The sequence below is a fragment of the Sminthopsis crassicaudata genome, chromosome 2 (genome assembly GCF_048593235.1).
Source record: "Sminthopsis crassicaudata isolate SCR6 chromosome 2, ASM4859323v1, whole genome shotgun sequence".
Lineage (NCBI taxonomy): Eukaryota > Metazoa > Chordata > Mammalia > Dasyuromorphia > Dasyuridae > Sminthopsis > Sminthopsis crassicaudata.
In genome coordinates this window covers 663,859,937-663,884,865 of record NC_133618.1, presented here as the reverse complement: position 1 = coordinate 663,884,865, position 24,929 = coordinate 663,859,937, and the positions used below count along the sequence as shown (strand labels likewise).

Below are 24,929 nucleotides of genomic sequence, written 5' to 3'. Positions count from 1 at the left end.
GTATCACTTCACATCCACAGATCTGAGGTCTTTGCAGGACTCTAGCTGAAGATGCTTTGAAATCAGCCACTGGAAATTTCTATTTCTATTCCAAGGATCCCAATTAGAATCCCATCCCTTGTCATTTTCTACCTGTGTAACCTTGTACACCGGTCTCTATACCTCCATTCCCCCTTTGGAAAATAAGAAGCAAGAGGCAAGACTAGATAATACCCTTCAAACTCCAAAATTATGATCCTAAGGGTTCCAGGAACTTCCAGCTAAAAAGGCAGAAGATGCCTGGTAGATATGTTGAAAATAGGTGCATTAAAAGATGGAAATTATTAATGTAAAAAGGGGGAAAGGAGAAGAGAAGAAAGAACCATTTATTAAGTAGCTAGTTTTTTCAGGCACTGTGCTAAGCATTTTACAAATACCATCTCCTTTTTCCTCACAACAACTCTGAGGGGTAGGTGCTATTACTATTCTAAATTTTTTAGAGTTGAAAAAAAATGGAGGCAAACAGGGCTTAAGTGATTTGCCCAAGATCACAGAAGTAGTAAGTATCTGAGGACAGATTTGAACTCAGATCTTGAGGTCCAGTGTTCTGTCCACTGCTACAAGTAAAAGAAATAGTAATTCCTATTATTGTCTGAGAGGCAGCATGAGTGTCCTTATCTCTAAAATGAAGGGGCTGCCCTAGCTAGCCTCGGATGTAATGGAGGGGCAGAGCATAGGCTTGGAGTCAGAAACACCTGGGCCTCAGACCCTCCTTAGAGCTCACTGGCTGTGTGACTCTAGGTAAGTCATTTGATGTTTTGAATGTCAGGTTCTTCAGCTAGAAAACTAAGATCACAATGGCTGCAACACCGATTTCCTGTGATGGTTGCAAAAAACAAAACAAAACAAAACAAAAACCAAAAGAAATAATGCACGTGGTCTTTTTTCAAACAGCAAATCATGCTAAATGGCATCCATTTTTATTATCTAAGAAAAAGAGTGCCTCCAACTTACCTCCTTCAGCTCTTCCATGTGCAAAGAGTATTCAGCATTAAAACAAAACAAAGAAAAGCACAATTTTATGCATCATGTTAAAAATTTCCCCAGAAATAAAATTCTCTTTCTCTTTTTTAGGAAATGCCCTGAACGTAATGGGGAGCCTATTTGAAGCTGTACAGCTGTGGCCACTTGGGATTGGATGTGCTTCTAAGAAACTAGGCAACACAAAACTTAATTTCCGAAGGGAGAAGAATATCCAGGGTTTGAGGGTTATCTTTTTTTTTTAGAAGCTAGGAGTAAGATACGGACATACTTGATTACCTAGAACCCTGCTCATGCCATGTAAATCAATAAATGAATGGATAGATAGATGGATGGATGGATTGGGTAGGTGGATGGATAGCTGGATAGATGGATGAAATGGATAGGTGGATAAATGATGGATAGATAGGATGATGGATAGATGAATGGATGGATGAATGGATGGTTGTACCAATGGATTGGTAGGAGTGAGGTGAATAAATGAATGAATGAATGAATGAATGGGTGGGTGGATAGATGGACTGATGGATGAATAGATGGATAGATGGCTGGATGGGTGGGTTAATGGATGGATGAATATATGAATGGATACTTGGATGGATGAGAAAGCACTCAATAAGAATTTACAATGTGTTGGGCATACCGGAACAAAAAGAGCTATTAAAAGAAACAGTGCATGCAGAGGAGTGGAGTTCATTTCTAGCATTTACAGACATCTTTAAGTTTTACACATTGCATTTCATGTGGCAGTTTGGCTCTGAAAGTTACCTAGAACGTGGGGACATGGAGGAGTAAGTCAGGCTGCTCGTTCCAGGAATAATGGTAGAATGGAGTTTTGCATGCTTTCATAATGGTGGGAGGGAGAAGGTTGGGAAGGGGAGGGGATGAGGGCTCCTGTATGGGCAGGGGAACATGAAGGAGATGGCTAGAAGAGAAGCCAGAAGTGAAGCATGACTGGGCTTTTCCTCAAATTCCAATCAGGTGAGCAGGGCTCTAGGGTAGAAATTCCTCTAGGGTGTGGTTGCTGGTATGGGTGGGAAGGAACTGGAGAAAAAACATAGAAGGGGGTCCCTAAAGAAAGGAGCACCCCGCTTTTGGGGGTTTGGACAACTCTAAATGCTTGTCAATTTATTTTTGAGATTATTGGTATAATAGTGTAATAAAATTATGCAAATTGTTCCTTTTAGAAAGATGAAACAGACTCGGGAAGAAAGCTTGAGAAAATTCTGAACAAGCGAGAGCTTTGCCAAGCTATTGGCCTAAAAACAAACATGCAAACTGAGAAGCAAATTGCTTCTCTGGGGGCCTGCTGCCTAATCACAATCCCAGCCCTGGGGACCATCTAATGGCCATCCAGCCCATCAGTTCCCCCCTAACACACCCAAACAAGTGGTCATCCAGCCTTTGCTTGGGCAGCCCTCCAGGGAGGAAAGACTCACCACCTCTCAAGACCATCTCATCCACTGGCATGGACATTTGCCTCCATGGAGAACCTTGTATCAATTCCTTTGTCTCTTTTCTCAGAGCCTTCCCATTTCAGACACTCATCCCCTCTCATTCCCTCTATTACAAAAGCCTTCTTCCATGTGTCCCAGTTTCCGTTCTGGTCCCCTTCCTTTCCTCTCTATTTTCCACGTCCTTGACAAGTAAGCACCACTCACATGAGTTTAACTCCTCACTCCTCTGCTCAGAGGCCTTCAGGGCCCTGTGGCCCCTAGGAAAACCTGCAGACTCCTTAGCTTTTAAGGTCTTAACCAATCTGGCTCCTGTCTGTTGGGCCAGATTTCTTTGATATTGACTGACTTCATGCTTTTTACATGCCAGCCAGACTGGAAATTCTATCTGCTACTTCCGGGCATTCCAGTCTGCATGGACACCTCTCTTTATCATCCTCCAGAAAATTTAACTTCCTTCAAGGCCCATTTCTGGTAGCCTCCCCTGATCACCCATGTTGTTCTCTCCCTCGCTGATTTTCCTCGTTCCAAACATGGTTTGTTCCTTCAAAAGTTTGTAAGCTCTTGAACGCAAGAGCCATTTCCTTTCTGTCAGGGTAAATGCCTTTTTGTACTGAACTGCAAGAACCCAGGTAAGGGAAATACTGAACTAAGAGGGAGAAAGGAAATAAGGAAAAAGCATTTATTAAGTACCTACTATGTATAAGGCACTACTTCAAAATCATCATCATGATTGATCATTAAGAATTTGGGAAGTAGAGCCTATTATTATCCCCATTTTATAGTTGAGGAAACTGAGGCAAACAGAGGTATTGACTTGCCCAAGATCACATAGCTAATAAGCGCCTGAAGCAGGAACTTGGGTCTTCCTGGCTCCAAGCCCAGCGCTCTATCTGCTGTTCCAGACAGAGTGGAGATGGGATTTGCAACTCCATATTTTGACCCCTCTGGTTTGCATGCTGGAAAAATGGGATAATAAAAGGGACCACTCAGAAAAAGCCACCTAAATTGAAATAAAAGATGTTTTATTGCAACTTAAAATGCATTTCTGAGACAGTGGGAAAAACAAGAACAGAGCAAAATGAACAGACATGTGTGACAAAAAGATACCCTCACGGTCAATACGCCCATATCACATGAGATTAAAAAGCTTGTCATTTACGTCCATTATGGAGGTGAGCATCCTGAACATACACTGGGGGAAAAAAATGCTTCAACACAAAAGCCAGAAGCGAGTTTTTGTAACTGTCCTTAGCAGCAAACACCTCATGGTGACTGGGGAGCAAGAACAGAGGTTCCCAGAGACGCTGGGAGGGGAGGCTGGGAGTTCTAGCCAGAGCCATCGTTGCCCTGTAGGGTGGCCTCAAGCAAGTGCCCAGCTCTCTCCATCTACAAAAGTGTTGACTCCTTCTTTCCCTGGGACATTGTGAGGCAATTCATGATTGTAAAGTGCTTTAGACGCCTCAGAAGAAAGACAACAGAGAAATAAAAGTTCACATCGAATACTTCCAACACAATTAGGAGAGGTTTTTGGCACTAGGTTAAGGGGAGCCCCTGTTTAAAAAGCCTCCTCAAGATCTTAGTGTTTTTTCCCCTCTTTTTTGACATCAAGAGAATTATTCTTTCCCCACTAAGGGAGGGCCCTTAGAGCAATGTGGACTTGTTAAATAGCTCGTTTTCTCTCTAACATGGGTTTCCTAGGACAAGCTAGGCTAAAGCACCAGTTTTCCATTCCTCCTCCTCCCCAACTAACCAATGCCCTCGCCCCCAATAGCCCCGCTCCCCCCAAATCTGAAGAAAAACATTGTAAACAGTTATCATGGAAGAATGGCCACATCTATAGCAGCAACGCTTCATCTGGCAGATGTGCCACTGTGCGCCCGGGCTGTTCCAACCGAATGGAAGGCTCCCGTTTGCACTAATGGAATGGTCGAAATCCCGATTTCCAATTTGGAAACCCGGAGATAGAAATGCCGCCCTCTCACCCGGCCTCTTCCTTGGCAGAGCATCTATGAAGCAGCTACCACCTAATGAGAGCGACTTCTATTTTATTTAGCAAAGGTCTCAGGGACAGCAACGTGGCGGGAGCTCACCTGCTCCTTTGCAAACTCCTGGAGGCCAGGGAACTGGGCTGAGTGTGGGTTCAGTAGGACACTGAATGAACTCAAGATGCTTAGGAAATAAAAAAAGAAGGCAAATATCACGGTATCCTGACAGGGACTGTCATCCGGCCCAGCTGCCATTTTAAATGCCCCTTTCCAGAAAATAATTCCATTCCCTGGTGAGTTTGGGTTTCTTCTCTTGATCAGTTTTTAAAACAAAACTTCAAGTGGTTAATCGGCTAATGTCACCAAAAGAAGAGAGGATCCGGAAGACCCCAGTGGCTTTGCTGTGCGCGTCTCATCACGCTGGCAGTTTCACAGTTTGAAATACATAAGACTTATGGGGCTGGCAAAGCGGGCCGGGAAAAGTCACTCCTTGATGCAGAGGGGCATCTCCTCATGCCATCCAAATCTGCTACCGTTTGTTTCAAGGCCTTGGTGGTGACGGTGTAGCAAAAGAGACCCCACTGAGTGAGGCTGGGGAGGAGGGATGGTGATGGCCTCTGAGAGCCAGCCACCGGGGAGTTGGTCTAATAGAAAAAGAGTCTTGGCTGCTTGAGCCACTGGCAAAATCTCTTGAGGACTTTGCTAGAGAGAGAGAGCACAAAATGACAATAAGGAGCATCCCGGTGTTCCCCTATATTTGAGACGCAGGTTGGTAAATGTAAGGCCTTGGGGCTGTTTTGGTGCTGTCTCGGTGACACATGTTTTCCCAAGGTATGGCAGCAAGCAGCAGAATCAACCCGCCGAGCAGGACACAAAATGCGCTAAAGAAGAATGCGAGGTCGTAGCTCTGGGTCGCGTCGTAAAAAGAACCTGCAAAAAAGAACCATGGATGTAAAATGTATGGGATTGCCTGTCATCGGGGGGAGGGAATAGAGGGAGGGGGGGGTAATTTGGAAAAATGAATACAAAAATAAAAAAAATTAAAAAAAAAAAAAAAAAAAAAAAAAAAGAACCATGGATGGATGGATCATTTTCCCCAGATTCCCCAAAGTGAATGAATCTGTCCCACGCCCCCAACAGCACCCACTCCCATCGGAAATGATTTTGCCTAAGCTTTGGAGACGGTGTCCTGGTTAGAGAGCCCGCTGACTAGTCAGACAAGACCTGAGTTCAAATCCCACCTCGTGACCCTGGACAACTCATTTATCTCAAGCCACACCCTGGGGTTGATTTACTCAGTCATAGACTAGTCATGAGCTGAGGTGGTTGAGTGAACACCCAGAATGTTCCACACACTGAAATCATAACTCTTCCACCTAGGTACTTATCTGTCTACAAATTATATTCCTCTTATTAGACAGAAACTCCTTTGACTCCCACATAGCAAAGTGGATAGAGCGAGCATCTGATCAACAGTGCCTGATTCAGAGTAGGGACTTAATAAATTATTGTCGGTTGGCTGGTTACTAAGCAACAAAAGAAAACATTTTGCCAATTTTCATTATGGTCAATTCCCCCCCAATCTTACCAACGATGGGTGGTCCCAGGCTGTTTCCAACTCCTGCAAATAACATCAAAATTCCATAGGCGTGGGTCAATTTCTCAATTCCCACAATCTTGGTAGTCACATAGGGGAAGATGGACCAGTTGCCGGTGAAAAACCCTATCAATCCAGAGAGTATTGCCAGGGAAATATAGCTTTTGGCAAAGGGAATTGCACACAAGGTCACACTGGTTAATATCAAGGTGGCCACATAGAGATACGTAGTATTGATAAACTTGACATCGGCCAGCACCCCTAAGAGGACCTTCCCAATCGCCGTCATGACACCGATGATGGAAATCAAGGGCACGACGAACTCTTCGTCCTTCACATTGGCACTTCTGGCAACATCTTCCATTAGCAGCAAAGGTGGAAAGCCCCCAATGTCAAAAAGCAAGATGGCGATGAAAAGTGCAGAAAAGATTCTATTCTTGAATAAGCTGACTGTCTCTGCCCAATAGTTCTGGCACAGCTGCCATTTTCTCTTGGCCAGATGCTTACAAAATGTCTTCTGTTCCACCACTTTCTTTTTGTAGGCATCGGTTTCTTTTGATTGCACTGTGGCTGACTCCTTCTCAGGCAATGGGGTCTCCTGTTTGGAAGCACTCATGGGCAAAGGTCTCACAAATTTTTCTTCACTGTAGCCTTTTTCCAGAATGCTAATGTTCTCCTCCAGGGACTTTTCTTTCTCGATGCATATAGAATATTGGGCGGGTTCTTTTTCTGGCGGAGAGGGGTTAGAGAAGTTCAGGGGTCTCATCAAAGTGCCACAGGGTAATATATTTAGTGCCAAGGCGCCCACAATGAGCAGACATCCATCTAATCCGTATAGTTCGAGCAGTTCGAGCTGAAGTGCAGCATATATAAAAAGCCCAACACTGGATCCTGGAAAGGAAAAAAAAGCACCACTCAGTCTTTATCATAATGATTCATGCTAAGAGAGAACCTCAAGGTTAAGCTTTGGTTTCTCGGGTCACATTTTCAAGCTTGGTACCATTTTATAGGAAATTCTCAATGCAGAGATTTTTTTTTTTTTTTGAAGTCAGGAAGATTTATTTGTTTCACTTTTTTTTTTAATTATATATATATATTTTTATAATATTATCCCTTGTATTCATTTTTCCAAATTATCGCAGAGATTTTTTAATAGGAAGAAATGTACATTCATGCATTCATTCAATAAGTAATCATCAAATAACCCCAGTAGGCTGGGGATGAAAAGGCAAAAAAAGAAATAATTCCCTCCCTCACGTAACATACATTCTATTAGGTAATGACTATTAGCATTAGCAAGTAGATAAGTAAGTAAAATTTAAATTCCTTTTTCCGCTTCTGATCTCTCATCTCACTAAGATTCCTCAACATCCACTATAATGAAATTGAATCTTGTTTTTGTCCCTCTGACCACTCCCCTTCCTCATCCGGTTACTTTAGTAAGTTTAGTAAGTATGTAATTAAGGTATAAAGAAGTGTGTAACAAGGTGACTTTAGTAAGTATGTAAGAAGTATGTAATAAGGTGATAAGGAAGGATGTAATAAGGGAATAAGATGAGTTTAGGAAGTATGTAAAAAGTATATAATAAGGTAACAATAATAAGAAGCAAGAATATAAAGGGAAACAGAGAAATCTCATAAATTAATTGAAGCCACATCCTGAGACTACGTGCTAAATAAGGAGATATTTCACTGTGCCTCATTATAGGTGATTAATGGATTGTTCTCTGCTTGTTTCCAATGTAATTTTTTCTGGAGAGCATCCAAAGAGCCCTGCGTGTTCACTTTGATCTAAAGGGGGCTTCCCTTCCTTTACTCCCTGATCTGAGATCTCAAAGTGATGGGCACTGTAACTCTACTGAGAGAAGAAAATATGGCGGGCAAGGGAACCTTGTGTCCTCTCCCGGGAGGACACTCCTCATTGTTGGGTCAACATCAATCCACAATACTCTAATGAGCAGGTGCTCTCAAACCATAAATACACAGTATGGTCCAGAATATCAGAGTTTAAAGGGAGTTTGGAGATTCCATCTCCTCACTCGGTGGAGGAGAAAATTGAGGCTCTGAGAAGGAAGTCATTTGCCCACAGTGATATAACCATTTGGCGGCAGTCCTAGAACTCCAAACCAGGGCTTTTAATACCCAAGTCCAATTAAGTCACGCTAGCCTTAATCCTTTTAGGTCTCACTTGAATAGGAAAAATAATGTTTTAAATATTTGAATTGCACTGAAAAATACCCTCATGGAACAAGAAGAAGAAAATAATCTACTCTTATGAAAACATGTTTTTTGTTTTTACAAAAACAATCATCCATTAAAGTAGTTTACACCAAAAGAGACAAAAGTACAAAGTGATAGAAGAGGCCTTTGATATCTGGAGCATATTCTTCACCAAGAATTCTCCATCTATCTGTCAGTCCCAGATGCCCAGGACTAGACCAAGTGGATGATGAGCAGGCGGTGTGTGCATAAAGATATGCCCCTTTGGAATTCTAGATCGCCCTTTTTAAGTCGTGCTTACTTGAGTCATATACTAAAAGAAAACAAAGAGCTAAAAAAGAAATGGAGATCAGTAGGATGTTAGCTTTTTGAGGGCAGAAACTATTTGGGTTTTGTCTTTATCTTATACATGGCACCTAGTACAATGTCTGGTACATAGTAGGGCTCAAGAAATTAATGTTGAACGATCATGATCTCCTTGAGAGTAAAGACATTCCTTTGCCACTTTTTAAATCCCCATCACTTAACACAAGATCTGGCATGTTGTAGGCATTCAATGAATTTTTATTGACTATTGATCGATTAACTGAATGAATGAACGAATGATCTATTTCCTGAGGCTATCAGCACTGTTAACATTTTTAAAAAAAGATTTTAAATTATAAGTTCAGAGAATCATTCAGTGGCCAACAAGTCTAAGATTTATTTGTCCAAGAATCATAACTGACAAGGTGCAATGGGGAGAGAGTTTTTGGGTAGAAGCCAGCCATCATATGAAGACATCCAATGATTAGAAACCCCCCCATACTTTTCAATGAAGCCCAACAGAACACTTCGTTCCTTACGTCAATCCTAATTTTCTGCTCATTATTCTTAATTCTCTCCTTTGGGGCCACATATAACAGTCTTTCCAATTCCTGCAGTCAGCCATCATGGCACCCTACATTTTCACTTTGAGAGGCTAAATACATTCCTTCAACTGATTCTGTGGCATGAACTCAAGACCCTCCACTTTTCTGGTTGCCCTCTCCCCCCAGCTTATCAATGCCCTCTCTACAAAATCGTGCCCAGAACAGAACATTCCCAATATGCTTTGACCTGGGCATAATTGAGACATGATCATATCTTCTTAAGGAAACAAATCCAACAACACATGGAAATATTCCAAAAGCCCACCTGACCTTCTGTACTTTTAATAGTCCATTAGCAGTTTTCCCATTTAATGCATATAACCATTCTACTGTAACTCTCTGATCTTGGTACCTTGAACCATCTGTTTTTTTTTTTTTTTCTGAGGCTGGGGTTAAGTGACTTGCCCAGGGTCACACAGCTAGGAAGTGTTAAATGTCTGAGACTAGATTTGAACTCGGGTCCTCCTGAATTCAGGGCTGGTGCTCTATCACTGCGCCACCTAGCTGCCCCCTGGTACCTTGAACCATTAGGCATCTCAGAGGACTCTGGAGATTTAGGTTTCCAACCTCATGTGGAGAAAAAACAATCATCATTCCTAGAATTTACCAGATGTGTTTATCTGCCAAATTATATACAATATATACAAAGTTGCAAGGCTGGGGAGATGAAAAAAATTAAAAATATATCTACTAAGCACTTCTACCCTCTCTAGACATCATCCAAAAATATAGGGAAATGGGTCTGCCAGCTGGCATAGAGGAGGTGCCAGACTGGCACCCACACGCTCTAAGAACATCTCCACGATGTCCAGAGCTCTAGAGCAGGAGTTCTTAACCTGGGGCCCACGAATTTGTTTTTTTTAAATACTACTTTGATATCTTTGTTTCAGTTTAATTAGTTGACTTTGTAATCCTATCAATTTTACTTTTTGCATTAAAATATCATTCTGTGGCTAGAGCACCTACCTTAAAATCAGAAGGATCTTAGTTCAAATCTGGCCTGAGATATTACTAACTGTGATCCTGGACAAGTCACTTAAGCCCAAATGCTTCCCTAAATCCCCCCCAAACAACAACAACAAAAAAACAAAATAAGATAAAATATTGCTTTGAAAAGGAGTCCATAAGCATCACCAGATGACCAGTATGTTAAAAACAAAACAAACAAACAAAAAAACCATAGAGCAACTCTCAATCACAGAGTAAATCTTAATCTCAATAGCAAATCTCTTATCTATCCTGAGAATATTAGGGGGATTCCCTGTGGGGACTTTATAAGAGGTCATGGACGGAAGTACACTGGAGAAGGAGTCTATGCCCTAGGGAAGGAGAGTAATTCAGATCAGATTCATTCATTCACTCAATTGACTCATCCCAAAAGCCCCCATTCTAAAAAGACAGGCCTTTTGCAAGATTGTGGGAATACAAAACCAAAGGTAAATTCATCCCTGCCTTCAAGAAACATACATTTTCCTGGAGATGACAGTATCAATAACAACAACAACACTAGCATTTAGTATGTATGTAAGACTTGAAAAACAATGCATGATAAAGCATTTTGCTGACTATCATGGGGGAAAAAAGTTGGTCTTTGGATTCTAGTGTCCAAAAGGCCTTACATCCTAAGAGAAATAATCATAGCTAACAGATACATGACATATGATGTCCATTATCTCATTTAATGCAATAATTGTCCCCATTTTATAGTTAAAGAGAAGGGGCACTAAGCAGTGACAGTGCTTGCCCAGGGTGACACAATAGCTAAGTGTTAGGAGCTTGTACTCAGCTTTTATTTTTTATTTTATCTAAGGCCATCTTTCCATCCCCTCTCCATGCTGCCTCTTTTCCATTAAATTTGCTACAAGACTTCCAAGACTTTCTAAACCGAGAGCAGTGAGATGTGGCTCTATTGTCTTACAATTTCACAGATATTCACTGCCAAAGAACAGTGAAGAGATGCACTATGAGTATAATCAGCCTAGAGGATGTTGAAAACAAGGGTATAAATGCAAGGAGTACCATGAAAAGCTTCAACCAGAATACTTATTCCCATGTATCCTTATGGACAGAAAATGAATAAAAGAACAAACGTGAATGAATGAATAAACCCTTAAGACTTCTGAGGTGTCAAGCCCTGGAAGTAGAAACAAGAAATGAGACACTCTCTACTCCAGGACTTTACTTCCTAATTAGAGGGAGACAAAATATATACCAATATTTAATGAGATGGTGGTTCCATCTTAAGTGTTAGTTGACTAGATATGGGACCACTCCCATATACTAAGGTGACTAAAAGTTCTTCTCAGGTAAATAATAGAGAATATTAAGTATTTGTATTTCCATCACTGGGGAAAGATGACTCAAATACATTTCATTGTGAATCTTATTTTCTGGACATGTTTTAAAGGCTGTGCATCTCCTACAGTTAGAAAACTTACCTGTTGAAACCAGGCCAAGTGCAAGACCTCGACGCTTATCAAAATACTGGCATGTGATGGTCACTGCTGCAGTGTATAATAAACCACACCCAAGGCCTAAAACAGAAAAGACATCATGTATGTAAGAAAGACCACAGGATTTCATGTCACAGCACGAATCAATCCCACGGGCCATGAGTGATTAGAAACTTGGCCAAACTTTTAACAAAGTTTTCTAGATCATAGATTACTTCATGTCTGCCTTGAATCTCATTAGCAGAGGGTTTAATCTTTTTTAAAATAACATTTTTCCACAATTAAATATTTAAATAATTTCTAGCATTTTATTTTAAATTTTGAGTCCCAAACTCCTTCTCTCTGTTTCTCCTTACCCCCTCCCTGAGATAGTAAACATTCCAATATGGATTATATATGTGTAATAATGTAAAACATTTCCACATTAATCTTTTGTATAAAAAAGACTCAAATTATAAAAAAAGAATGGAGAGACAGAGACAGAGGGACAGAGAAAGACAGAAAAATAGCACACGTCAGTCTGTATTCAAACAATATCAGTTGTCTCTCTGAAGGTGAATAGTATGCTTCAATGAGTCCTTTGAGATTGTCTTGGATTATTTTATTACTGAGAATAACTAAATCATTCACAATTTTTCAAACCACATTATTACTTTTACTGTGTATTTCCTTCTCCTGGTTAGCAGAAGGTTTAATCTTAATGGTTACATCAAAGTTTCCCCTTCACCAAGCCTTTCTGGTGATCTCCCTGTATCTTTCTATCATTTCCACTTCCCCTGATCTGGCCACACTGGGGACTGGCTGGCTGTTCCTCTCACATGATATTTCATCTATAATCTTCTTGCCTTTGTGCTGGCTGACTCCAATACCTAGAATGCCCTTTCTTCTCACTCTACCTTTTATTATCCCGGCTTCCTTCAAGCTGAAGCTTTTTCCACTCCTCCCACCAGTTGCTAATGCCATCTCTGCTGAAATTACCTCCCAATATATTTCTAGTTACTTTCATATTTGTCTCCACCACTAAAATGTAAAATCCTTGAGGGTCTTTTTCTGCTTCTCTCTGCCTGCCGCAGAGCACTATGACTAGCACAAAGTGATCATTTACTTCCATTGAGCAATACAACCTTGCTTTCCCTGATAAAAGAGGCAATCCTAGTTGCTGCTCCCTCGTAAGACCAACAGACCCATCATCCTATTTTCTTGACCTTCTCCAAGCAGTGAGAGCTTCCTGTGTTTACCTATGTTCACACCAAGAGTTTGTGTGTGGCTTAGATAGCTTGTTATGGAAAGGACTTTGACCACTTGTAAAGTAATTCAAGGAGATTGAGCAGATGAGAAGACCTCAGGCTCACACCACATGAAGATAAAGTGAAGCAATTAGGGACATCTAGGCTGGAGAAGAACAGATTCGGGAGGTTATGGGATCACTCGACCGACATCTGATAAACTCTCATTCAAGGGAAGAAAAATTAGGCTAGTTCTGTTTCTCAGGGGATGGAACATGAGCAAAAAAGGAGAGGAATTTCACATAAGGAAAAGCTTCCTAGCAATTAGAGCTAGCTAGAGTGGACCTTGGAAGGTCATCGAACATCTTTATGTAGAAGTAAGTGATAGCTTTTCAGCTAGATTGTTTTAGGAAGTGAAAGGGAAGCCTTTTCAAATCTGGATTGGACTAAAAGGCTTCCCAAGACCCTTCCAAATTTGAAATTCATTCATCCTATTCAATATTGAAAAATAGACCCTTGTAGGGATGACTATACATATAGCTTAGAAACCAGTCACTTCTCCCTCTTAACTTCTACTGATTTATCTTCTTATTCTTTATTCTTCATCTCTGCCTAGTTTTATTGAAAAACAGTTAAGCATTCCAATAAAATCCAACTCTCAGAGCTCATCCTGGTGTGGGGGTGATTTGGATCAAAACCTATGCTAGCCAGAGTGCAGACTCTGATAAGCTGGAAAAACTTCAAGGACAGGTCCAGCAACAGGCTGTGTCTAACCCCCACGAGTCAGCTGAGAGACACTCATGCCTTGGGGGAGCCACCAGGTGGTGATTATTTTGGGCCACAGCAGCTCATAAACTCTTCAGCAATAGCGTGGGGCCCCCAAGATCTGCGTCAGTCACTTCTCCAGTGGAACCACAGCCCTTTTGAAGTAAGCTTTATCCATCAACCTCAGCTGTCTGGCCTAAATCCAAATCTGCTCTGATCAAGACAATCTGAGCTTTCCTAGTTCATTTTAGTCTGACAGGCTTTCAGACTTGATCCCTATTTTTGAAGCTAGTCTTCTATTTTCCTTGCTAAAACATGAGCTAAAACAGGGAGAGAGAGAGAGAGAGAGGGAGGGAGGGAGAGAGGGAGGAGGAGGAAGAGAAGGAGAGAGAGAGAGAGAGGAGAGAGAGAGAGAAGAGAGAAAGAAAGAGAGAAGGAAAGAAAGAAAGAGAGAAGGAAAGAAAGAGAGAAAGAAAGGAAGAAAGAAAGAGAGACAAAAAGAGAGAGAAAGGAAGAAAGAAAAGAGAGAGCAAAAAGAGAGAAAAGAAACAGAAAAAAGAAAGAAAAAGAAAGTTAGGAAGAAAAGAAGGAAGGGAAAGAAAGAAAGAAATTACTTCAGCAAATTATAACTTGGACAATCCTCAATCTTTCTTTGAACATATGTTTATCTATCATAATGGTACCCCAGCTGGTTTTCCTTCTCCTCCATTGAATTCATCCTCCACAGAGGTGCCAAATCCAAGTCCTAAAGCATGGGTCTGAATGCACCGTCCCCTGCTCCAACTCAAGGAATGGCAGACTTTCTATTGCCTTTGAGTCCTCAATATGGTCCTTAAAACTTTTCTTATTCTGACTCCAGATTTTCCGTCTAGAGATTGTTCTATGAGTCTAGAGAGTTAGAGGGGATCCAGTTCAACCCATAGGTGAGTCTTATTAAAATATACTTAACAAGTGGGCACCCAGCCTCTGCCTAAAGACCTCTCATGAACGGCAAGCCAACAAATCCTGAGACAGCGCATTTCAGTTTGGGCTAACAGGTGTTAGAAAGTTTATCTCTGTGATCTGCCCTCCTGGTTCTGCTCTCTAGGACTAAAGAGGTTGAGTCCAATTTCTCTTCCAGAAAATTATACTTTAACACCTGAAGACCGCCAGTACATTCCTCTGGTCAGTTATCCTCGGGGTTACGAACATCCTAGTTCTTTCAATTATTCCTCATGACATGAACCAAAAACACAACATGTGAGTAGAGCGGTGCATCTATTAGCCACCATTTGCCAAGCAGCTTTCCAAAATTAGACTCTTCCAGCCAAACACTGAATTCCCCAAACTTGATATTCCATCTCCTGCCTCCATGCTTTGGCAGCCTCCTTCTATTTCCCTGTTCACTATGCTTTAGACTATACTTCCCTCTCACCTCCTCTTCTTAGAATTCCTAGCTACTTTCCAGTCTCAACTCTTGGAGCATCACCTTTGAGAAGTCTATCCCCTTCCTATCCATTCATTTTTGAATCTCCCTCGGTGACTCTTTGAGACTTTGAGACTAAGACTCACTTTGATTTGTGTCTCTGAATCCCAAGCACTTAAACTAGCAAATAACACAAAGCAGATACTAAATAAGGATTCATTAGATTGAAATGATTATGAATATATATATGTATATATATATATATATATTTTATAATAATAGTTAGCATTTATATAGCATTTACTATTGTCAGGCACTGGGCTAAGTAATTTATAAATATTCTCTTATTTGATCCTCACAAGAACCCTGTAGAGCTGTTATTGTTATTTACAGAGGAGGAAACTGAGGCAGGGAGAAGCTAAATGACTTACCTAGGATCTCTCATATAGTAAGAATATTTTTAAACAAGTCTTTCTGGTTCTAGACCTGACCCTCTTTGCACTGTACCAGCTGCCAACCCCATCATTAACCATTTTAATGGTTCCCTCCACCACAACAAGAGAACTAGGGCTTTCCTTGGTACTAGAAAAGAGAAAAAGTAGTTGGCACGTAACACCGCCATTTCCACGTCATGTTTAGTCTCTTCCAGACAGAAGATACTGATTTTAGGAGGGGAATCATAAAGGTATCATGGACAGGAAACTTTTAAACAATCATGAATAAGTCACATGTTGAGATTTATAATCACAGACATAGTGCTAAAAGGGACCATAGGGAACATCTATTCCATCCCTCCCCCCATTTTATGATGAGGAAACTCAGGCTTGGAAGCAGATAATTTTCCCACTCTATGCTAACAGGTATCGCTCCAAATATCCATGTTTTCCATGGTAAACTAGGGTTCTTAACCTGAACTTGAAGAGGGGAAGAATAGTATATATACTTATATGTACATACACATACACACAAACATACATAGACATTTGTGTGTTTCTACATGTATGTACACACGCCCTGTGTGTATGCACATACACATATGTTATGCTGTCTATATTGTACACATACATGCACACACATGTACAGTTGTGTGTTTTAAGGTCAAGCTAATACAAACCCAGAAATCCTAATCGTTAAATTGTTAGTATGAATATTTATGCCTCAGAAATCGCCAAATGCCACAAATCAAGGTTTGATTCATTGTCCAAAAAAAAAAAAAAAAAAAAAAGAGAGAGAGACGGCAAATAATACCGATTAAACTTTGTCATATGTATAGCTCTCTACCAGAGCTGGTTGTTAAACATTTACCAGCAAGCCACTGTCTATATTTCAGCATAAAGCTCTCATGCTACGGACTTCTATTTTATGTATTTAAGAGAAATGGTCCACAGGCTCCCCTAAGGGGTCCATGATACAAAGATCAGCCGGCATACAGCAAAGCTCCAGAGGGTTTGTTCTCATTTTAGGAGAAGATTCCCCACAAATGCTGGCTTACCAGAAGTCTCAGAGAAGTGCTCTGAGGTAACTGCAGGTCAAGAGCCAGCAGAGGACCATCTTTTATGACAGTCCTAGGAAAGACCAATAAAACTTTCCCTTCTGCTGAGAGGAATAAAAAGGAGGCCGATTTTGTCTGGTAGTATAATTAAAGGGGAAGGGCTGGGCTAGAAAACCGTTTCTCCTCAAGGATTCTGCGGAAAGATCACAGGAGGGAGTGGAATCTGGCTCCAGAGCAAAGAAGGGACATGAAGAAATTGTTTTTGACCCCAGGTTTACCGGGTCAGAAATTACATTTTGCGACTCCAATGAACAGTGGCCCTCTTGCCCCTTCCTGTCTGATGGCAGACACCATCTCCTGCCTCCGTGCCTTTGCCAAGGCTGATCCCCCATGACTGGAATGCAATCCCTCTGCCCTTGGAGCCTCGGTGTAGGTCAGGATGTCAGGAGGCTTGGGTATACCCTGCGCCACATGTCTCCTCAAGGTGGGCAGGTGAGCAAATTCTCAGTCTCTAGGCCAGGGGACTACCAAGCTAGTAAAAACAAATAACTGCCTCCATTCCAACAATAGCAATCCTATTATTTGCCATCTAGAGGAGGAAAAAAAAAACTAGAACACTAGATTTTGTAAGGGTAAATGTTGAAAATTACCCATGTATATATTTTGAAAATAAAAAGCTTTGGGGCAGAGGGGTGGTGCAGTGGATAGAGCACCAGCCCTAAATTCAAATCTGACTTCAGACACTTAACACTTCCTAGCAGTGTGACCCCGACAAGTCACTTAACCCCAATTGCCTCAGGGGAAAAATAAATAAATAAGATAAAAAGCTTTCATCTAAAAAGAAACAATAATAATCTTAAAAATGGCAGCTAGCCTCTAGGTACTTCTTTAATGTGTTCAAAACACTTAGCAAATATTGATGTTCACACTGGGACTGACTGATGTCTACAACATCTTTAGATATAAATAGATGGAGAGGATGAGAATGAGGAGGATGATAGCTAAGATTTCTATAGCACCTACTATGTGCCAGGCACTGTGTGAAGTGCTTTACAAATATTATTTCACTTGATGATCACAACTCTAAATTAGAATGAATTGGTTTTAAATAGCTTTTAATCCTAATAAGAGCTAACATTTCTATATCACCTACTATGTGCTAGGCACTCTTCTAAGTGCTTTACAAATATTACCTAATTCAATCCTCACCATAACCCTGTGGGATACAGGTGTTATGAATAGTCTCATTTTACAGATGAGAAAACTGAAGCAGACAGAAGTTAAATGTCTGAGGAGGATTTGAACTTGGGCCTTTCTTACTTCAGGTCCGAATATTTCTCCATTTAATTACCTAGCAGCCTAGAGAGCAGCTACTATTGATTATTATTTTATTGTGACTCATTCTTTCTTATAATGGACAGTTCCCTATAAAGGGAGAGTGTGACATTCTTCTCTATAATATAATGTTCTCTGGGAACAGGTTTCTTGGGGAGCTTCTGGAGGCAGTCTTAGTTTCAGTTCAGTTTCAATCACCCCAAAAGCAGCCAGGAGTTAAAAAGTCCACATCTTTATTGTGTTCTTTAAAATCCTGAATCTTTTCCTGGGGCCTGGTTAGCTTTAATAGGGGCCTATCTGTCTCTTTGGGTCTGAGAGCTCTTGCTGACTGATAGTCCTTTGTCTCTGCCAGCTTCAGCCTCTGGGCCTCCCAAAGCCTCCAGCCAGCACAAAGGGGGAAGTTGGAATGAATCTGACTCTGTCTCCGAGAGAGTGGACTTGTGAATCTCCCTGAAGTCAGTCCTAGTTGAGACTCCTAGCTCCTAGATGCTCTCTAAAGGTGTGAATGTGTGAACTAATGTGTGAACTCCTTTAAAGGTGTGAACTAAGTACATAGGCATTAGCACCTTGTTTCTGGTCCACAACAGGAGAGAGAAGATGAATATGTTTAGAAATTAAGATGATATAAAAATGATTATATTTTAAAAATAGATTTTGATACACACACACAAATATCATTTTATTTGTACACAGTTAAAACCCCTGGATAATTATAAGGTTTCTTACCAACAACAACTCCGTAGGAAAAAAACAGAAAGTAAATGTTTGGGGCGTAGGCGCTGATCATAAGGCCGCCCGCCACCATGAAGCCACTGAAAATCGTGACGGGTCTTGCACCGAAGGATGAAACACAGAGGCTACATATGGGACCTAAAAGTAAAACAGAAACAAACAGTTCAGCAGAAATTCGATTTCCCCCTCCCCAGCCTGAAGGAACATTTAAGAGGAAACAAAAAGTTCCAGGACCGGCTCCATTTGGGGCACCTTTCAATTTCCTCCCAGAGCAACTTTTGCTCCCTGAAGGATGCATACAGCAGGTGACTAAACACTTCAGCTCTAGGCTCTAGGCTCTCAGGTTTGACTGATTAGCTTTGCCCTAGTAATAGTTCTTGTGGTTTGATGGCACTGAAGATTTCATCCTTCAGCAGAGAAGTTGGAAATGGGTCCCTTGCACTTCTACAGGATGCTTCTCCATGGACAAAAACAGTCTTCCTTTGCCTGGGCCAAATATAAAGCCTTTTCTATCTCAGCAGAACCTGTCAGAGATTGAGGGTAGCATTCAAGGCTCCTTCCCCCCCAAAATGAGTCATCAGAAGAGTACTGGATTTCACCTATTTCTGGGACACACACAAAGAAAAAACGATTGCTAATTGAAGAGCAGACCATTACAGCGCTGCCAGCACAAACAGGGACAAATATCCAGCAAAGATGTTCACTTTTGAGCCCTAATTTATCTTTTTTTTTTTTTTTTCTCCTGAGGCGGGGGTTAAGTGACTTGCCCAGGGTCACACAGCTAGGAAGTGTTAAGTGTCTGAGACCAGATTTGAACTCAGGTCCTCCTGAATTCAGAGCTGGTGCTCTATCTACTAGCTGCCCCCCTAATTTATCTGTAGACCTTCAAGTTTCCGCCATCATTTCAGGTCAGGGTTTATAAATTCAATGGGTATAAGCAACATTTGTTCTTCATGATGAACTAGGAACCTTTAGGTCTTGGAAATTCTTAGAATTCTCAGGCTTTTAAAGGAGACATACATCTGGCCTCTAAGAAATGTGAAAACCATAAAACTATAAACCTCTGAATAATATGAACAGGAAAGTGCACTTCCAAAGACAGCTTACCAATATTTCACTGGGTTTAGGATGCTATTTCCCTATTACTGGACCATAAACTCCTTGAGGACAAGATTGACTTTGTTTCTGTTTTCAACTCCAGCTCTTGGCACAAAATAAGGGCTTAATAAGTGCTGTTTTTGTTCATCCATTTCTTTTGTTCACTGAGAGCTGGAAAGGGCCTTAGAGATCACAACAGCTTAAAATTTCAAGATTGGAAGTGTTAGGATTACTAGGTGAGAACTCAGGTTGTCTGGATAGTGACAAGATGAGAATTCAGGTTGTCTGGACAATTACAAGGTGAGAACTCAGGTTGACTTGATAGAAGGAGCAAGCTCATTGGCTGAAGTGGTTCTTCCCAGAAGCCCTTGCATTATCCCACGCCCATTCTCTGGGAGGATAAAAGAGAGGACACCCAATTGGCGTCCACACATGGGGCAAGGACTTTTGCTTATTCTGACAAGAGGAGCTAGACCAGACCTTCGCAATTTGGCGCCCGAACAGACACAGACACGGTCCTGATTCCAGTGGAAAAGCTTCCGATCTAGATCTCAGTCTCTCTGACCCAGAACCGTGAGTAACGAGGAAACTTTGTTAAAGATTAAGTGAGCGTGCTAATAGATAAATAAGGAACTTAACTTGTTAAGGGCTAAACCAGGAATCTCTTATAGCTGAAATGGGGCACATGTTAGCTAAATTCAATCCCTGGACCTCAGCCGACTCATCCCCAGCCCCAGAAGCAACCTCAGCTCCACCCCCATTCAGGAGTGGTACTATAGAGAGTATAATCAAGATAATTGAGGAGCAGAGTTTACTTGTAACCTGGGTACAGATTGCTAAACTCTTGGCTGCATTAAGACGCACATCCCCTTGGTTATTAGAGGAAGAAAAGATAGATGTAGATAAATGGAAGCTAGTGGGATATGAAATGAAAGAATTTCATGCAAAAAATGGGCCTCGTTCAATTTCTGCAGAAGTATTTTATATCTACAACATAGTTCAATTAGCCTTAAACTATCAAGCAAGTTGTAGGAGAAGGAAAAGTTCTAAAAATGAACAGAGGAGGAAGTGTGAGGAAAAAAGGAAAGATCAAGATCTTGCCCTAGAGCAAGAGGATTTAAATGAGGAATTGTGGTATGATTCTCTTGAAGAAGCTTCAACCCTGCCTAGAGAACAGATTATTGACAGGCCCACATCAACCCCACCTTCAGAGATGGAGGAAGAAAGAGGGGAAGAGGCAGAAACACAAACAGAATTGCCTGTGAAGCAGCCTAAGCCTATGACAAGATTAGAAAAACCATTGGTTAAAGCTAAGGGAGAAGGAACAGAGAAGGGACTTCCCTTCCTGCAGAGAGCTGCGTCAAGCCTGATGTAATGCAAAGTCTTCTTCTATCTCTGGGTGTCCTCTCTTTTATCCTCCCAGAGAATGGGCGTGGGATAATGCAAGGGCTTCTGGGAAGAACCACTTCAACCAATGAGCTTGCTCCTTCTATCAAGTCAACCTGAGTTCTCACCTTGTAATTGTCCAGACAACCTGAATTCTCACCTTGTCACTATCCAGACAACCTGAGTTCTCACCTAGTAATCCTAACAGGAAGGACCTCAGAGGCAATCTATTCTAATAAAGCATCATCTCTTTAAAGTGACCTTCCAGGCTGCTTGAAGACTTCAAATGAGGGGATCTCATTATGCCCTAAAGCAACATTTTAAATGGCTCATATTATCAGCCTAAATTTGAGCATCCAAAGCTTCTGTACATGATTTCTGGTTCTCCCCTCAGGGACCAAATAAAGCAATTTTAGTCTCTCTTCCACATAATTGAAGCTGGTTAGTTTATCATGATGTCTCCCTGTCCTTCCCCCAAGTCTTTTCTTCTCTAATTTAAATGCTTCATTTCCTTAAACTGATCCTCCCCTGGTTTATCCCCCAGGTCCTTTTCCATCACAGCCGCTTATCTTCTTGGCATTGTCCAGCTCATCAAAATCTTCTCTAAAATGGGTCAGGCACCCAGTTTGGAACATGAGTAATATGATCTAGAGGTGATCTGATCTGGGTACAGGACAGTGGGATTGGCGCCTCCCTGAAGGGACCTTAGAAATCACCTAATCTGATCATGTTCAGCTATATTATGAGGAAATCACTATTCGATTATATCATTTATTTGTTGGCCCATACATATGACTCAATGCTGCAAGCAACTCTAAAACTAGTTGCCAATGTGTATGGCAGAGGGGGTTTCCACACTAGAAGTTCTCTAGACTAATGAAATCATAAGCCACCCACCTCAGGTCACCTCCAGTTGGATCTTGCCCCAGAACCTTTCCAAGGAGCCCTCTCACATGCTCTCTTGTGGCAGTGGGTCTCCCATCTCAAAGTCTCTCCCCACTGGAATCCACTGACTCTAAATTGATGTTCCTAATTAGTAGTTCTGACCGCACAAGAGGCTCCCTGTTGTCTCCAGGATCAGATGGAAAATCATGTTTGACTTTCAAAGCCTTTTACCACTGGCCCTTCCTACCTTTCCAATCTCTTCACACTCTGCTCCCCCTCCTGATACTTTATAATCCAGAGATGTTTGCTGTTCCTCAGACAGGAGAGCCCATCTCCTGACTCCATCTTTGCTCCAGACATTTATCCCTCATTCTTGAAAGGCTCCCCCTTCTTACTTTTCTCTCCTGACTCCCTTTTCAAGACTCAGATCAAATCTCACGATCCGCAGGAAGTTTGTCCCACTCCCATATTAGTTTCTTCTGTCCAAGACTATCTTCCTTTTGACTTGTAAATACATCTTGTGTGTACTTAGCTTTGACATGCTGTCTTCCCATTCTAATGGGAGTTGTCTGAAAGCAGGGATGTTATTTTTGCCTTTCTATACTTCACCAGCACTTAGCACATTTCTTGGCACATAGAAAATGCCTAATAAATGTTTGCTGATTGAGTGACTAATCAAAGGTCTAGTCTGAAAACATTAAAAAGGGTGAAGAACAAAGGAACATTTTTTGAAAATGATAAAAATGTTGTAAAGAAGTAAAAATGATCATCTCAAAAGAAATACCTAGCCAAACACCAGCAGATTTTTAACTGGCTACCCATGTTCACACTACAATCTGCCACACTCATTTTGGGGGTGGAAGAGTGGGGAAGGAAGCCCCAGAAGTATAAATTGTCGCTAGCGGGAAGTCTTTCCCATAAGACTGTGAATTGGCCTTTTTGTGATTGATTGGCAGACCTCAGCACATAGGGGGTCTGCTGTGATGGAAGAAGACCTGCTTATAATCATTTGGTTATATTTCTGCTTCTGAAGTCCATTTACACTCAGACTATATCACAAACAGTAAAAAACCCAGCAAGCTTGACAGCCATAAGTATTGCAATACAACCTAAAAAAACCTAACAACTCACACTTCTTGCACCTAAAGCAGATGAGAATCTCTCTCTTTCTCCTGGAGCAGATGAGAAAGTTGGAGTGGGTCAAGTGGGTCGGATTTGAAAAGTAGGAAGAAGAAGCAGATGGTTCTGCTGTGACTTTTGCCCTGCCACAATGGGCTCCAGACCCGAAATGTCCTCTCACAAAATCCCTTATTTTATAGATGAGGAAGAGGAGGTTCCGAGGAAATAAAAGGCTTTCCCAAAGCCACACATCTAATGAGAGTCCCCTCCAGCTTTTCCTACAAAACTGCAATGAATCCTTAGGATAGCAATCTGATGGACAAGCCAGGACCCATGAGAACAACATTAGGCCACTGGACAAACTACTCTAGAAGGGTTCTGTTAATGGACGACATAGACAAGTGTCAGGGATAGATGGAGGCTTACAGGTGGGAGGCTCTGAGGGATGTTCTAACAGCTCAGACGTCATGCCCAGGAAAAGTTCAATAACTTGTAAACCAAGTAGACTTGGAGGGGGGGTCCCTTTTCAGACAAAAAATGACTTCTTCCTAGACAGTATCTTAACAGAGTAGCTAGAGTGTTAGATCCAGAGTCGGAATGGTCTCTGGATTCTTGGTAGTTATGTAACTAAAGACAAGTTCCATCACTCCTCTAACCCTCAGTTTTCTATGTAAAATGGGGACGATGATATATGTATTTCCTATTTCCTGCAGTGGCTGTAATGCTAAAATGAGTCCACGTGCTTGGCAAACGTAAAGGCACTATAAAACTTAGTTCTTATCATCAAGATAAGTGAGAAACTTGGAAGAGTCTGTTTCTTAGGAGGAAGTATGAAGGATCAGTATATAGCATCTGAGGTTAATCTTGGAAGACAAAACTCAATAAAGGATTTGTTGTGGATTGTTGGAATTATCATATAAAAGTGATCATTAAAAAATTAAGATTTGGCAACATTATTAGATCTATTAGTCAAAAAATCAAGGAGTGGGGCAGCTAGGTGGTGCAGTGGATAGAGCACCAGCCCTGAATTCAGGAGGACCCGAGTTCAAATCTGGTCTCAGACACTTAAGACTTCCAAGCTGTGTGACCCTGGGTGAGTCACTTAACCCCAGCCTCAAAAAAAAAAAAAAAAAAAAATCAAGGAATATCTTAGATAATTGTAGAAATGCATTTGAAGGAGAAGGGGTGGGGAATAAGCATCTCATGCAACCCCTTAATTTCAGAGCCCCACATAGGTGGAGTCATGTGACTTACTACATGGATAGTAGAATTAAGCAGAATTAAGAACTTGACCCAGGTCCTCTAGCCTTAAATTTGGTATCCTGTTGCCTTTACCAAGTTGTTGTTTTATTCTAGTTAATGTGATTTGACTTGTGTTGATATGGCTGAATCCTGTTGTCATCCAGTGGAATGGAAACTACTTAAGGGCAGGAACCATTTTATTCTTGCCTCCAGATCCCCAATGCACACAACACCTGACTCAGAGTACTTAATTAATACTAAATGTCCTGTGTCCAAAATACTGACTATGAGCAAGTAACCAGTTGTTAGCACATCCTATCCTAGTCCAAGCACTAGGATGCACAGAAAGACCTCCTACTCTTCAGTGCACAGTCTGGATGGCAGAATAGCCTTCAGCTTCCAAATCTTGCTCTGTCCCCCACACGCCATAACTTGAGCAAGGATGGCTCTATAAGATGGTCCTAAATCCCAAAGTGACAAATGAAGTGTCCAGTCTCTTTTTTCTACAGAGAAGAGAATGGGAGCCCCACAAGGGGAAGATCAGCTCCTCCAACTATAACTCAGGGATCCCCAAAGCAACTTAAAACCACATTCTTCCCTT

The 24,929-nt window shown here is 41.4% G+C and overlaps 1 protein-coding gene across 3 annotated transcripts in view; it reads right to left on the bottom strand.

Annotated features, from left to right (window-relative positions):
* Positions 1-336: 336 nt before the first annotated feature.
* Positions 337-24,929, bottom strand: part of SLC16A9 (solute carrier family 16 member 9) — a 46,036-nt gene continuing 21,443 nt past the window's right edge. For 2 of the 3 annotated variants that reach the window (XM_074297048.1, XM_074297049.1), the window contains exons 3-6: positions 18,593-18,736; positions 11,629-11,724; positions 6,051-6,950; positions 3,479-5,392 (exon numbers count right to left, since the gene is read on the bottom strand). In XM_074297048.1, coding sequence (XP_074153149.1) covers positions 5,214-5,392; positions 6,051-6,950; positions 11,629-11,724; positions 18,593-18,736 — 1,319 coding nt within the window. In that variant the 3' untranslated portion in view covers positions 3,479-5,213. Of the gene's footprint in view, positions 1,005-3,478; positions 5,393-6,050; positions 6,951-11,628; positions 11,725-18,592; positions 18,737-24,929 lie in introns of those variants that run through there. The other variant, XR_012487200.1, reaches the window with a different exon arrangement.